Genomic DNA, 15770 nt, shown 5'->3' on the forward strand with positions numbered 1-15770 from the left:
CATTTGGAATTTTCTTGGCAAAAATACTGGAGTGGTTTGCCATTTCCTTCTCCAACTCATTTTGCAGATGAGGAACTGAGGTTGACAGGGTTACGTGACTTTCCTAGGGTCACACAGCTTGTAAGTGCCTTTGATTTGAACTCAGGAGGAGGAGATTTTCTGACTCCAAGCCCAGCTCTCTATCCCTTGGACCATCTAGGGGCCCCTTAAGGCGAAAGACTGTGGGCCTTTTTGATAGTTGTTTGTTCTGTGTTCATAGGTTTTCACTGAATGGCTTAATAGCATCCATTCAGATCCTGGTGGCCATTATCCATGGACCTCAGAGACACTGTGTCTTTTCTCAGTGAGTCACATTGCTGGCTCACAATCCCCCTCAGCACCTCAACTTAAAACCCTGACACCATACTTGGCATACAGGTTAATGCTCCCTCAGGAGCAGTAAATAGATGAAGCTAATAGGGATGATAATCTGGTCTCAGACACTTCCTAGCTGTGTGACCCTGGGCTTGCTACTTAACCTCCATTGCCTAGCCTTTACCACTCTTCTGCCTTGGAACCAATACACAATATTAATTCCAAGACAGAAGGTAAGGGTTTAAAAAAAAAATTCTTCACCAGCTCCTACATTCCCCCTACTTTTCTTTTATATCTTTTCTATTCTCAAACTTCTTGAAAAAGCTTTCCATTGCTACTCCTCTCATCACCTGGGTGGTTTTTAAAGTTCTTTAAAAAAACACACACACACACACATATATATATATATATATATATATATATATATATATATATATATATATATATATCTTTTTAAGTATTTAAGCATTTATTCTTTCCCCATTTTGGAGAAAAGAAAAACCCATCTAGTAAATATACATAGTTAAATTAAGCAAACCAAATTTCCTGTATTGATCAAAACTGCCTAAAAATGTATGCCTCATTCTGCATCTTGAATCTATCACCCCTCTGTTAGGAAATGAGGAACCTGTTTCATCATTAGTGTTCTAGATTTGTTAAGGGTAAATTTAGGGTTGAGACTGAATATAACTTTAGTTGGTCGCCAGGGATTTAATTTCTAAATCCCAATTGAAGCTCAAGTCAGAATGGAATTTTATGGTGGTTTATTTACAACAGGAGGAAAAAATCAAGAATGAGAGAGAGAGGAAAAAAAATTTAAACTGCTCTAGCTCAGGCTGAGCCAGGCAGGAATTCAAGGCCTTAGCCAAGGGGACCTCCTCAGAGAGCCAAGGGAAAGGGGAGTCAGTCTTATCACTCACATGTGAACTTCTCAAGGAAGGTGTCTGAGGGAGCTCCTCCAGGCTCAAGTTCCAGGGTCAACTGGCACCCAGGCCTCCCCACAGGAAGTGATGAGAACTCCAAAGGCAGTTCTCTACATCACTTCCTGCGTCTCACATGTGCCAGTAGGTGGCTCAAGCTTGGCTTAGGACAGCCCAGGGGACAGTCAATTGTTTCTGATTTGTCACTTGCTAGCACATGCCAGTGTAGTGTGAGTGTGTACATTCCTGCTAGACTAAGCAAAATGGAGAAAATCTAAAAATCACAGGTTCATGGTTGGTCATTGCACTGATCACAGTTCTTAAGTCTTTCAGAGATGTCTTTACAACACTATTATTTATTACATGTTATCTTCCCCTGCTGTGCATCAGTTCAGAGAGGTCCTTCCAGTTTCCTCTGAAGCCATTTCTTGTAATTTCTTATTACTCAAAAATTTTTATTTCATTCACTTACCATAATCTGTTGAACCATTCCTTAGCTGATGAGCACTCCCATAATTCCCTTTTGAAGCTCTGAAGCAGGTCCCTTCCCATAGTTCCCATCTTCTTGTGTTTTATCAATGATGACTACATTAAACTTGATGATGACTGCCTGAAGGGAACAGTGTCAGAGTAATGTCACTCTAAACTCCTAGTAATGGTGTACATCTGATCTTGTATCCCTTTTCTCAGGGTGGAGGCCTAAAGGCCTGCTGGTGGCTCATCTTCATGAACACAAGTCTGCAGTGAACCGCATCAGAGTCTCTGATGAGCATTCCCTCTTTGCCACTTGTTCAAATGATGGCACAGTGAAAATCTGGAACAGTCAGAAAATGGAAGGGAAAACAACAACCACAAGGTAAGGACAGCACAAGGTGGCACCTTTGAAGGAAAGCAGAAGAGCCTCCCTGACAGGGAATGGGGGCTGAACTGAAAAACAGCCAGATTCCAAAGTCAGTTTAAACATAAATTTAAAACTGCTCTACCTCAATTCCCTCATATGTTAAGGGAGAGAGATGATCTCTATGGTACCTTCACATTCAGAGATTTGGTAGTGACTCAGATTCTCTCAGTTAGTTCTCTTGAGTGATGTTTCCATTTTTTGTCCTGCCTTAAGTAACACATCACTGGGATGGTTGATGTGGGTGGGCTACTTTTGCCAGTAAAGTATTATTATTATGTGTGTGTGTACACGCAGACATTGCCTTCCCCTGATACCCTCCTCACCCTTTTCTTCAGGATTTAAGCGTGTACTGTTTTTAAAAATTTTGAGTATTAGGATGTTCAATTTGTCTATTAGTAGGTAATTTGGTAAGCTATAATTGTTATTTTTTCTTGCCTTGAGCTTAGTGTTTTCTTAATATTTCACTATTCCAACATGGATATATTCAGGCACCTATTATATCCATACACTTTTCCTTGGCTTAATGATACCATTTTGGAAAGCTGCTTTTTCTACTGTTGCTCATTTTCTACCTTCTCATAGTTATTTCTTTGATTCTTCTTTAATTCTTTCTGAATCTGATGTAGTCTTAGACAATTAAAGGAATGAATGCCTCAGGAGGCAGCCCCAAAGCCTGCTGGGTCTCTGTGTTCTCCTCTCTGTCCCTGCTGTAGGACACTGCAAACTCAGCTTGTTGAGGAGATTCTGGCAACATTCGGTAGTCTTGATTTCTCAGGTCACTGAATGCTTGATTTAGCTTGTTTTTCCTTATAAATGTTCCTTCTCATTTCATTTTGTAATTTACATGAGAGGAATTTGACTTAGTGGGTAGAGGACTAGACTGTGCAAATTCTTCAAATGCTCAACTAAACCTAACTAGGATTAGGCAAGTCATTGAGCTTCAGTTTTCTCATCTGTAAAATAGGGATCCTTACAAGCTTGTTGTGAGAATCAAATGAGGTCAGGTGCGGAGAGTACCTGAAAAACATAAAACTCAAGTTTCTGCATAAATTTGAGCTTTTAACATTGTTTTTTATTTCAACTTTTTTTTTTGGTAAAGATATTTTATTTTACTAATTATATGTAATACTAGTTTTCCACTTAGTTTTCTGAAGTTATAAGATCCAAATTGTCTCCTTTCCCTCCCCCTTCCCAAAGATGGTAAGCATATCATGCAAAACATTTTTCCATATTGTTAATTGTTGTAAGTGGGTACTCATCTGAAACCCAAACCCCAAGTAAAAACACAAATAACCGTAAATAAAAAATTGTATGCTTTGATCTGCATCCCAACTCTAACAGCACTGTCTCTGGAGGTGGAGAGCATTCTTTGTCCTGGATCACTGCATGATGAGTTGTGGAGTTGGGGGGAAATGAAGGAGAGGAACTAGACAGAGCCATTGAAGGAGCTGAGGAGGAGGGCAAAGCTGAGGCTGAAAAGATGTTCCCAACTTCCTAATGTGACTGCAGTGATTAAATGACTTGGGCAGGGCGGTAAATATCAAAGCTGCTTATATATTCTAGTGACATACTCTACTAGTATAGCCTAATTTTCATTATGGATTGGGGGCAGCTAGATGGTATAGTGGACAGAACTCTGCACCTGAAGTCAGGACAAACCCAAATTCAAATCCAGCCAAAGATACTTATTAGCTGGGTGACCCTGAACAAGGCACTTTACCTCTGTTTGCATCAATTTCCTCATTAAAAATAAAGGGATAATGATAGCAGTTATCTCTCAAGGTGTTCAAGGCTCAAATAGTAAGTGCTCTCTAAATGTTAGCTATTATTATTATTGCATAATATTGTATGTGGATAAAAGCCTCATTTTAAGCTGTGGTGAGACTGGATATTTGTTGCAGTTATTTTTGATAGCACGCACAGCATTTAGTCCTACACTTTATAATGAAGAAATGATTGTTGACTGAAGGAAAGACTGGAGAAAGAATTAATAAAAGAAAAATAAAGTGTTTCTAAATTGGTTACTGCATGCCTGGCCCTATGCTTAGTTTGGAGGATATAAACCCAAAGTAAGGAAAATCTGCTCATAGGAAGCAGATGTTCTAATAGGCAGATTAACAGCTACCAAGGAACAATAGCCCCAGAGGGGTATTTTATTTTGGAGATTGCTGGGGTTGGCTAGCAGACCCAGAGGAGGATAGATGACCCACCCTATCCAACAGGAGAGGCAGTATTGATTTTATTATGGTTCAAGAAATAGAAAACCAGAGAGGGGCACCCATACTGGTGATAGGAGGCTGGGAGTAAAATGAAGATGACCAGAGAGGAAAAGGATGGAGAGAGTTCATATTGGATGGTCTGTGTCTAATTGAAGTAAGAAGAACCAGTAATCTGTTGAGATTTAGTGAAATTTATAACCTTGTTTTTAATAAAATAGCATGTTTATCTTTGAGATATATGAGATATCTTTTGAGATATATATATATATATATATATATATAGGTAAGGATTCATGAATTTGTCCCTGTAACATTAATTGTTATTACAGGTCAATTCTGACGTACACACGTATTGGAGGACGGGTTAAGACACTCACGTTTTGCCAAGGCTCCCATTACCTGGCCATTGCTTCTGATAATGGTGCTGTGCAGCTTCTTGGAATTGAGGCTTCCAAGTTACCCAAATCTCCCAAAATACATCCCCTTCAAAGCAGGTATCATTCTCTCTTTACAATTTCTCTTTTGTTTTAAGAGTGGCTATATAGTAACCCTGGTATAACTTGGGCTTATATTAGATTAAGAGACTTTTGTCCTAAAACAAAAGTTGTTTATAAACTGGTGTTCAGTTTGAACTCATTGGTGTAGGTGTCATGAAAGTCCATGGAAAGGCCCCTTGGAGATTGTTTCATACAAACTGTACCTGGTCAGGGATAACCTTTGCCACATTCTCCAGGGTCAAGGGTACCTGGGAAGACAAGGGGACCTACTCCCTTTATTCCGAGGTAGCCCCTTCCCCTGGAACATCTAGTTGTGGGCAAGTTTTTCCTTAAATTGAACTGAAATCTTTTCTTTGTAACTTTCACCCATGACCCCTTTTGCCCAATGGGACTAATTTAGGTTCAAGTAAGTCTTCTCCCTCTAGTCTTCATAGGCCCTTTCTCCCTTTAACATGGCTCTTGTCTGCCTGTTTTCCCTGGGGTAACCATCACCACTTGTTTTAGTCAGAACTCACTTGGCATGGTCTCTCATCTCCCTCTCTACTGGTTCTTCTTTGGACAAGCTCTGGTTTGCTCATTTCCTTCCCAAAATGTGGCCCTTCAAGCTGAGCACAATTAGTCCAGATATCTAACGAGGAATATTGGGTAGAGCAGACCTGTGGAGATCCAGGGCCCCGTCTGAGGCTCTGGGGACACAAAAGGAGGAACAAGACAGTCTCACATTTTAATGGTGGGATTAAGGCATAAGACACAAATGCAATTTCATATATAGTTAATTCCTATAAGAGATTTTAAGAAGAGAAAGTTAGGGGTAAAGCAGTGCCTCCTGGACAGAATGGCACCCCAGCCACTGGTGACTATTCAGCAGGCTGAGTCCTAAGAGAAAACTCTTCTGGGCTTGGGAGGCCAGTGAAACAGAAGCCCCAGAATTAGTCTGGTGTTCTAACCACCTCCTTATCTTGGTGTGAAATAAAGGGAAATGTTCTGTATTAGTGGGACCCCTCTCCTCCAACATTGTCTGGCTCTTGGTAGAAAAGCTAAAACAAATCATGAGAAAGTAAAGGCAGCATTTAATATAATTACTTTTTTTAATAGTTGCCATAGAAATTTTCTACTTGAGATGTATACCCCCAATTTTGGGAAAGATCTTGAAGCAACTCAGAGTAAATAGTGTTAAGATAAGCCAAGGGAAACAGCTGCTTAGCTGCTTTTAGGCATGAAGTTAAACAAATAATGAGATTTGGCCAATAGGAAACCTGGGAGGAGATGACATCATCTTCATCTTCTGACAGATAGCAGGAAGCATCCATCTTCATCTGAAAATGGAAACTGACTAAGAAACTCACTAAGTAGTGAGGAAAGTCACTCCTTTCATTTTGTCTCTAGGATTTTAGATCAGAAGGAGGATGGGTGCGTTGTAGATATGCATCACTTCAACTCAGGGGCACAGTTAGTTCTGGCCTATGCCACTGTGAATGGCTCATTGGTTGGTTGGGACCTCAGATCTTCGAGTAATGCCTGGACATTGAAGCATGATTTGAAGTCAGGTCTCATTACCTCCTTTGCTGTGGATATCCACCAGTGCTGGCTGTGTATCGGTAAGCTGAATTTCACCCTACTGTTTGATGTTTGCTCGATAGTAAAGTAAATAAAAATTTATTCATTGCCTCCTCTGGCCTTTGACTTACTTATCCATGGTAATAGAAGTAGGCAGTTACATGAATAATTAATAGTTGGAATTAATCTCCAAAATTAATTTAAGCCATTACTTTCAACCTTGTTTCACTTGCTAGACCTTTTTATTAGTTCTTTAGAAAGTCATGCTATTAACAAATTAGTTTCTTTTTTAGCCTTTTAGCAAAATGGAATTGCTAATAAATAGTGAAAAGGCCAGAAATTAGGCAGTGGGCAGAAAGAGAAGCAGTAGTTAGGAGCCAGTATATCTCCTATCTTTGAAAATCAGCTATTAGTTACCAGGAAATGTGTTAGATTTAAATTGGATTCTTTTTATAGAGCTTCTTTTTGGAAAACTTGAATTTCTTTTTTATAATTAATGAATATGGGCCATAAAATTATTTAATATTTAGTCAAATAGATGCCCAAAATAATGTTGTAAATGGAAGGGAGCATATTAAAATGGAAAAAGTATTGTGTTTGGGATTAGAGACCTGGGGACTAAGCCCAGTTTTGTAGATTGACTGTGATCTTAAATAGATCATTTTTCCTCAGTCCCAGTTATGTAATCTGTAAAATGGGATTAGTACTTGTATTCCTTATCCTAAAGGTTTTAGGGAATATAGGACCTCACATTTTAAGACATTATGTAAAAAGATAGTTGTTATTAATATTGGTGGTTCATCAAGCTTGGGAAAAAAACCTGGGGCAATGGGGAAGAGCAATTGGACAAGACTTGCCCCAGATATCAGGATTTGGAGGGTTGTGGCCTGTACCAATTCAAGAAATATCCACACTGATGAAATCAGGGGACCAGTGAGGAAGATGAATAGCAAAAATACCAAGGATTATATGCATTGCTTCTCTCTAAGAAGTTTGAATTATCTTATGGATTTCTTGATTTTCATTTTGTTTCTTTATGAGGTAAATGAGAAGGGGACTAACAGACTTATCCTTCTACTAAGATTAGAAAGTTACAGGGGAAAACCCCAAGAATCTTCTGTTTATAGGATATTAGTGCTATAGAAGGATGCTCAGACATTCAATTCATTTCATTTCCACAGCTGTTAAGCTGTGGTTGAGAGGATTTATTTTTAATCTATTGAATTGTTTCTATACTTGGTTTTTGAATTAGAGACTCAAATCATTTCCCTGACCTCTGTACTCTGTACTGTAGGAATGTCAAGAAATGTTCCACCCTAGGGTTTAGAAGATAGAAAGGGAGATGATGAGATCTATTTTACTCAGTACATAAAAAACAGCTCATGCCAGGTGCACCTGTACATAGCAAAATCAAGCCCTTCAGTTTCTCACTAAGAAACATTACAATAGGACAATCTTGACCAGGCATTTCTCCCCCCAGTAGTTGGAGGGCATGACCGCCAACCATCCCCCAGGAGATGGGGAGGCACTGACAGTTCTGATGGGATCATTTCCTCATTGGTAGTCACCAATGAGGTGACTACCAAAGCTCTCAAATTGTATTTAGGGAACAGTGAGTGGGAACAGGGAAGGGCTGGGGGGGAGGTGTCTTCCAATAGAGGATCATTGACCATTAATTTATTGGTTATTATATTGCTAACTTAATCAATAAATTGATTTCTTACCCAGAAGCTAGTCTCTTGGCATTTTTTAATGTCACAGTGTTAGCCTGGGATTCCCTTCAGGTTGGATTCCCATGGGAACAGGGAACAAGCACAAACTCTGGGGTCTCCAACCTGTAAGCTAGTCCTGAAACCTGGGCCAGATCCCACTAGGCCACAAGTTTGGGGTTTCTAGATTCCATGTTGACATCACCATGGTGATTGTTTTTACTGGCTTTCTTATCTGACATTTGAATAGCTTCTCTTTCCTCTGTATACCATGAACTTGCTTGGCTAGTTCCCCCTTTCCAGATATTCCTTCCCATTCCCAAGCCCTGGGGTTTTGACCTGTCTTCTTGAGATATACCTCTATGTCCGTCGCTGTTTCTTCTTTTCATTCTTTTTCAAAAGCAATATGACTGACTGCACATTTCTAGATTTCATAGCTTGCTTTTATAACTTCCCTTTTCCTCGTTGCCTTTGGACAGGTTGTTTTTGTTCATCTTGGATGTAAAAATTGGAAGTTTAGATTATAGTATCCTTACCAAACGTGGACTTGTTTTCTAGTTCTTATCACAAGTATAGGTCAGGCATATAAATACTTTCACTGTGTCGATGCTTTGTCTCAAAGGAGACTTCCCATTAAAAGATATGATGGTACCTGTCAGAATATCCTGCAGGGCCCAGAGACATCTTTCACCACTTTTTGCTAAAACAGGCTACAGCCATTAGGGCTGTTACTCTGAGGGACTAACAGTGGTCATGGAAAGAAGAACTGAACATTCCCTTTCTTCTTTCCCACTTACATTCATCCACGATGCTCCAGCATGGACACAAAGCTACTCTTCTCTCAAATCTGTTCAGTAATTTCTACCCCAAATTACCTGGGAACAACCCATAACCCAGCTGACTGAGAGTGGATGGCAATTGTGAACTTAGTACCTTCAGATCCTGGTGAATGATGCAGCCTAATACATACCTCTAGTAATTTAAAGCATCGCCAACTTGGAATGACCAAATGTCCACTCTGTAGCCCTCGCCTCCTTTTGCTTCTCTAGCAGGGCTCCAGTAATCACTACCTGATGAATGAAATTCCTCTTCTTTCATTTTGGAATTCCATCATGATTATTGTAACGTGTGTTCCAGGGGGACATTTAGACAGTGGAGAGTTCAGGGGAAGAATAGTTTAAGGACAGCAGCCCTTTTTTCCATGTAGTTAAAAAACCTTCCTAATACAGTAGTTGAAAGCCAAAGCTCTTTACTGTTGAGTAAAATCTGAACCTTCTGCGCCGTGGCCAGAATGATAATCATTTTGCTTTTTCTCCATGTTGAAAGGTACAAGCAATGGGACTATGGCTTGCTGGGACATGAGGTTCCAGTTGCCAATTTCTAGTCATTGTCATCCTTCAAGGGCCCGAATTAGACGCCTGTTAATGCATCCTCTGTACCAGTCATGGGTAATTGCAGGTAAGATAGAGATTTATTTTCCATGTTTTTGAGAGGTTTCCTTAGAATGATTGCCAGACTGTTTTTGTTGTTGTTGTTGTTTTTCTTCATTATTTTCTATATGGATCAGATGTTTGTTTCTGTTTCTTAGCTTTTGGCAAATTGTGAGGTGCAAAAGATTCCACTTCTGGGTCTTAGATGATATATAGGCTGTTCCAAGAATAGCATTCCATAAGATCTATTAAGTTCATCATTCCTTCTTTCCTGGTAAAATGCTACAAAATTAGCTAAAAATGAGGTGGAAACTCCCTTTCACTCTAATCTCTCTACTTTAGTACATTATCATAATTAAGGACCTTGTCCTGATTTTCAGTTTTGTGAAGAAGGTAGAGTCTTCAGATTAAAAGCCAGTGAAATTAAGTTCAGTAACTGGCAAAAGTCAGTAATATTTTTTTATTTTTAAAAAACCCTTACCTTCCATCTTAAAATCAATTTTCAGACAGAAAAGCAGTAAGCACTAGGCAATTGGGGTTAAGTGACTTGCCCAGGATCATACAGCGGGACATGTTTGAGGCCAGATTTGAACTTGGGTCTTCCTGACTCCCGGCCTGGCATTGTATCCATTGTGCTACCTAGCTGCCCTAAAAATAGTGATATGTTATTAAAGGAATACGGTTTAAATAAGGAATACGGTTTAAATACTTACTATAGGAAGGATAATCTATAAGAACCACACAACTAAGTCAAGAACAGGTCATGCCAGACTTAGTGTCATTTCCCTTTTCAGCAGTGTTAATGGACTGGTAGATTGGTGAATTGGATTTTACTAAAGCATTAACAGAATTTCTTAAACTAGATGAGTGTGGTTAGGCTGCTTGAGAGAACTAAAAAATGGCATCATTGATGGCAACATGTTAGTGTAGTTAAATCCTTAACTCTTCAAGTGTTAGCTCATCTTTTTCCCTTGCACATGGCTTGGGAGGACTCCTTTCTGATTCCCTGTTAACTTGGAAATAACACAGAACTATTAAATAGTCAGAAAAACCAAGTCTTTAATCAGGATAAGGATCAGTCCAGTATTTCATTCTTTACTCAGAGTCTGGCACCACAACTTTTTTAGGGTATAAACCCTGGACTCTGGGGATGTTATCCCTGGGAGTGCCACCAGGCTAGACTCCAAGGAACAAAAGAATTTGGGGAACCTATATACCATTTGGGGAATCCTGGGGCAGGGAAAGATGATTGACATTACTATAGCTACAAAGAAAATGGGAGTGTTCAAACTACACAGCCAGGAGGCAATCAAGCTTGGGAAAAGAATCATTGCTAGAGGTTAGGGTGTAAGAGAAGGGGCTGCTTCCAATGGATACTAAATGGGTGGTCCCTGCCCAGGTGTGGGTCTTCTTGGGAAAGGGTCTCTGATACAATAGGGGAGACTACCTAAGACAAAGAGGGACCTTAGCATATGCTTAGTCCCACCCAACTAGGACTGTCATTCACCTGAAGGTCCCCCCACTCAGTCTGAAACTGCTAGCCTGGGATTCCCTTCAGGGTGAATTCCCAGGAAAACAGGGAACAAGTACCATCTTTGGGGTCTTCAACCTATAAGCTAGTCCTAAAACCTGGGGTTTACCAGAGCCCACTAGGCCTCAAATTTGGGGTTCCTAGATTCCATGTTGACACCCCTCAAATATGAAAATTAATTGAACCAATGTTTGTGCAGCTGCGGGTCCCATCTTTTGAGTCTAAAGCTATTCTGACTAGTGCTGACTGAAAGAATTCAACACACCGCAGAGACATTCTCCTAGCTAAGAACACTGTAGTCATGACAGGCTTTGGGGAGGTTTGATTCCATGAAAAGCTTATCACCCATTTTGTCTTCATTCACATTCTTCATGTTACAAATGCGCAGTGGCCTCTTGAGAGATGCTAATCCTAGATGTGAATGACCAAGAGGGAAGGGACCTACATGTTCTCATTAACTTCTCTGGCCCGTCCTGGCTAAAGGTGAGGAAAAATAGTTGAAGCTATCAGAGATGAGCCTTGCGACATAGCCAGTAGGTTAGTGGTGTGGTAAGTGATCTCGGTTGTAGGGACACCAGAGAGGGAAAATAGAGAAGGGTGTGCATCTCTTTGTGCTCCCTGGCCCTTTCCAAAGGGTTTCCGTCTTAGGACGCCAGGGACGTGGAGTGAGGGAATTAAGGCCCGGATGGGTGCGCGGGACTCCAGAGCAAGCTCGTCCTGCATCGGGCTTAGGGAGAAAGCTTGTGGGCTTGCTCTGTTTCCCCTGACAGCAGGCTGAAGCACCAGACCCAGAGAGTCTCCCTGCTTAGAATTGGCCTGGAACAAGACCTGACTTTATGGAGCATGCTCACTGACTTTTGTTGGGGAAGTGATGGGTGAGATTTCTCATCTTAGGGGATCTGAGTGGCCTGAGATAGAGAAATCCTGTCTGTGGCCCCTGTGACCCTCTCATCCCCCAGAGATCCTGCTTCCTAGGGAAAGAAGGACGATGACTACATAGAAGTAGAAAAGGACCATTTTCCATATTAAATCAAAATCTGAATGAGACCTCTGTAATAGGAATAAAAATAGTGAACATTTATATATGCTTTCTATGGACTAGATAAAGCACTTTACAATTACCTCATTGAGCAACCTTGGGAGATAGGTTCTGCTGTTATCTCTAGTCTACAAGTGAGGAAACTGAGACCAGCAGATGGTAAGTACCTTGCTCAGGGTAGCACAGCTAGTTAAGTGTTGAAATCAGATTTGAACTCAGACCTTCCTGACTCCAGGCCTGGCACTATGCTACCAGCTGCAGTATAAGGCTCTTCTTTTATTTTAAAATCTCTGCCTTCTATCTTAGAACCAATGCTAAGTATGAATCCAGACAGAAGAGTGGAAAAGGCTAGACAATTGGAATTAAATGACTTGCTCAGGGTCACATGGCTAGGACATGTGTGAGGTCACATTTGAACCCAAGACCTCCAGTTTCCAAGCCCCACTGCCTATTCACTGACCCACCTCATTGCCCCTCAGGCTCTTGTTTTAATGGCATACAAGGTTTGGATATTATCAGCATAACATGAAGACCGTGTCTGCACGTTCTCACCCTCACTCTTCTTCCCTTCTTTGCCTGCCTCAAATGGGTCTCTTCACATTTTCTATCTTCATCATTTGGGTTCCATGTTAAGCCCATTTCCTCCACCCTCCATGGAAACTGCCAACATTCTCCATCTTGATCTCTGGAGAACAGCTTGTTTAACTTCCGAGACCATTGCTGGGGGCCAGTGCTCTGGGGAGGTCCCGGGGAGAGAGGCCGCGAGGGCAGCCCCAGCTTGTCCAGCTGGCAGGGGTGGAAGCCGGGAGTAATCCTGTTGGCCTTCTGTCTCCCTTAGCTGTTCAAGGCAACAATGAGGTGTCCATGTGGGACATGGAAACTGGGGACAGACGCTTCACTCTCTGGGCCAGCAGCGCGCCGCCTCTGTCCGAATTACAGGTTTGGCTTCCCTTTTCATCGTGAGGCCCCACATTTCCCCACTCTCAGCATTCTGCCGGATATGGGCTCTGGTGTTAATGCGGGAGTTTCCTCAGGCAAACACCACGTGGCCTCAGTCCCCTCCCTGCCCTTTTTTCTAAGGTTATTTAGGGGCGGGAGTCTCTTACAGTTAGGGGCATCTCCACCAGAGCTCTACTTTTTTAGCCCCAAGGAAGAGATGTTTTCTTTCCTTCTTGGGAGAGAGAGGAGGTGAGAGATTTTCAGCGACAGCTAATAGAAAATTTATTGGATGAGCATATTTATCATGATTTATTACATATTTATAACAAGTCATGTGTATTCGGTTATATATATTAAAAATAGTAATGCCAAAAAATGCCAGTGAAGTCAGCTGTCCTTTCATCTAGTTAGATTTATAAAGAAAACAAGTTTGGGGGTGGGGTTGGAAGGAGCCACATCTCTGTGCCGGACACACATCTTTGGATAACTGAGTCTTCAGAGTCATAAGAATGTTTTCAAAATGGTTTTCTTATTTAATGTCATGCGATGACTTCCCTAAAATTAGGTAAAGCCAAATGGACCCATTTTTGTTCCTTCCCAGCCTTCCTCACACAGTGTTCATGGGATCTACTGCAGCCCTGCAGATGGAAACCCTATCCTTTTAACAGCAGGATCAGACATGAAGATAAGGTATACAGTTCCACTAACAGGAAAGATGGGACGTTGGGGGGGGGGGGGGAGGGAGGCGGAAGCTTTTTCCAACTTTGGCTACTAACAAGCTGCTTTTTAGAAAAAAATTAATTAGGAATGTTGGCTTTATGTTCATGCTTAAGATCATTTCTTTTCTTCCAGGAAAACTGTTAATTCTTTGTTTTAAACTAATTTTAGGCTATTGTTTCTAGAAAATGTCATGAAATTTGAAGCTCTCCTAAAAAGAAGGAAAGTTAGAATTCTCTACCAAGGAACTTAAGCCAGAATCAGCAATTACTGACTTGGGCCTCCAAGAGTTAGTCACTATTTCCATTTTTTTCCCACAGATTTTGGGATCTGGCTTACCCAGAGAGGTCCTATATTGTTGCCGGAGGTAGCAGTTCCCCATCTGTGTCCTACTATAGGAAAATCATTGAAGGCACAGAAGTTGTCCAGGTATGGCAAATTTCTGCACCGTTTGGAGTTTTTCCCCCTTCAATTCTTGTTTCTGTGAGATGACTTAATTCTTGAACTCCTAAATCATAGGTAGAAGATCATAGCGCCTTCAGAGTTTAGACAGTATCCAGTAAGTCCCCTTCTGCCCCCTGGACAGGTGTGGACAGCGAGGCTCAGAGGATTCTGCCCATGTTTGGTTACTTAGCTCGTAGCCCAGTAGGCCTAGCACTCAGGACCTCTTGACTTTCTAGCCAGAGCTTGCTTTCTGCATCCAACCTCATGGCCTTTCAGAGCAGTTTTTAAAATTAGTTTGAGGCTTTTTTTTTCCTTTTTTGAAGCAAACTGAGCTATAAACTCCAACTAAAAGTTTTCCCTTCATTCATTAGAGAGAAATTCACTCATTCAGCTATCTTGTTTGAATGGCACTTAGACATTATGCAAATTGAAAATAATAATCATATAAACTATGCCACTAAAGAATAATGAGATTGATTCCACAAACCACATAGAAGTATCATTTCTCATCACACTTTATTTTTAGAATGCCAATAAGCCATTTGAGTTTGTGGGCAGGAACCCGTTGTAACAGGTCAGAAAGCTGTTTGCTTGGTTACCTGCTGCTTGAAGCTCTTGGTTTCCCTTCTGATTAGATCAGGTTGGGGGGGCGGGGCAAATTAACTTCTTGTTGGCATCACCTCCAGGGAGGGCTGGACCAAACCTGTGCCATGCCACATTTGTGAGGCCCATCCATAGAAAATGGGTTTGGTTCAGCCACGTTGGCCTCCTGGTTGGATTCTGTGCAGATCCTTTAGAGGGTAGTGGGGTGTGCATGCGTGAACGTCTTAGGGAGCCACAGAAAACAACCCAGGGACCTGGGGAGCATTTACACAAAGGGTATAGGTAGCCCGTCCGGCCAAGCTACGCCTCCCCCAGCAGCAGGGGAACAGCTTGGATCCAAAGGATTCCCTTAGCCAGAGAGACCTAAGGGAAACAAAGTGTGTTTGCTTTTAGCACTTTTTAGCACTTTGATTTAGGCAGTACCATTTTCACATGAAGTGAAGCATCATATCTGATTAATATTCATTCTTGTAATGTGGATGGTGTCCTAATGTTTACATACACCCTTTTGATGCAATCTCAGGGAGGTGACGTGTCTGAAATGTTTTCTTTCTCAAGGGACTCATCTTGAGAAGGTTCAGAATTATTTCCAGTGGGATCTTTTTTTTTTTCTTAATTTAAAGTATTTTTTCACAGTTACATGATTCATGTTTTCTCCCTCCACTCTATCCAAACCCCTCCTGGAGCAGTTGCACTGAGTTATGCATATGTTATCCCTCAATATCTATTTCCATATTAGTCATTTTTGCAATAGAGCAATCTTTTAAAACCAAAATCCCAATCCTATACCCATATAAACAAATGATAAATCTCAAGTTTTTCTTCTGCATTTGTGCTACCACGGTTCTTTCTCTCGATGTGGAGAGCGTCTTGGGATTGTCCTGGCTCATTGCATTACTGCTAGTAGCAA

General features: G+C 41.1%; 1 protein-coding gene across 2 annotated transcripts in view; it reads left to right on the top strand.

The window, feature by feature from the left end:
- PIK3R4 (phosphoinositide-3-kinase regulatory subunit 4) overlaps positions 1-15770 on the top strand; it is a 62604-nt gene that overhangs the window by 45445 nt on the left and 1389 nt on the right. Inside the window, exons 14-20 of one of the 2 annotated variants that reach the window (XM_056800262.1) lie at positions 1965-2130; positions 4724-4888; positions 6278-6489; positions 9484-9615; positions 12996-13096; positions 13662-13786; positions 14134-14242. In XM_056800262.1, the coding sequence (XP_056656240.1) occupies positions 1965-2130; positions 4724-4888; positions 6278-6489; positions 9484-9615; positions 12996-13096; positions 13662-13786; positions 14134-14242 (1010 nt within the window). The remainder of the gene's footprint in view (positions 1-1964; positions 2131-4723; positions 4889-6277; positions 6490-9483; positions 9616-12995; positions 13097-13661; positions 13787-14133; positions 14243-15770) is intronic. The other variant, XM_056800263.1, reaches the window with a different exon arrangement.

This window comes from Monodelphis domestica, chromosome 5 (genome assembly GCF_027887165.1).
Source record: "Monodelphis domestica isolate mMonDom1 chromosome 5, mMonDom1.pri, whole genome shotgun sequence".
Classification (NCBI taxonomy): Eukaryota; Metazoa; Chordata; class Mammalia; order Didelphimorphia; family Didelphidae; genus Monodelphis; species Monodelphis domestica.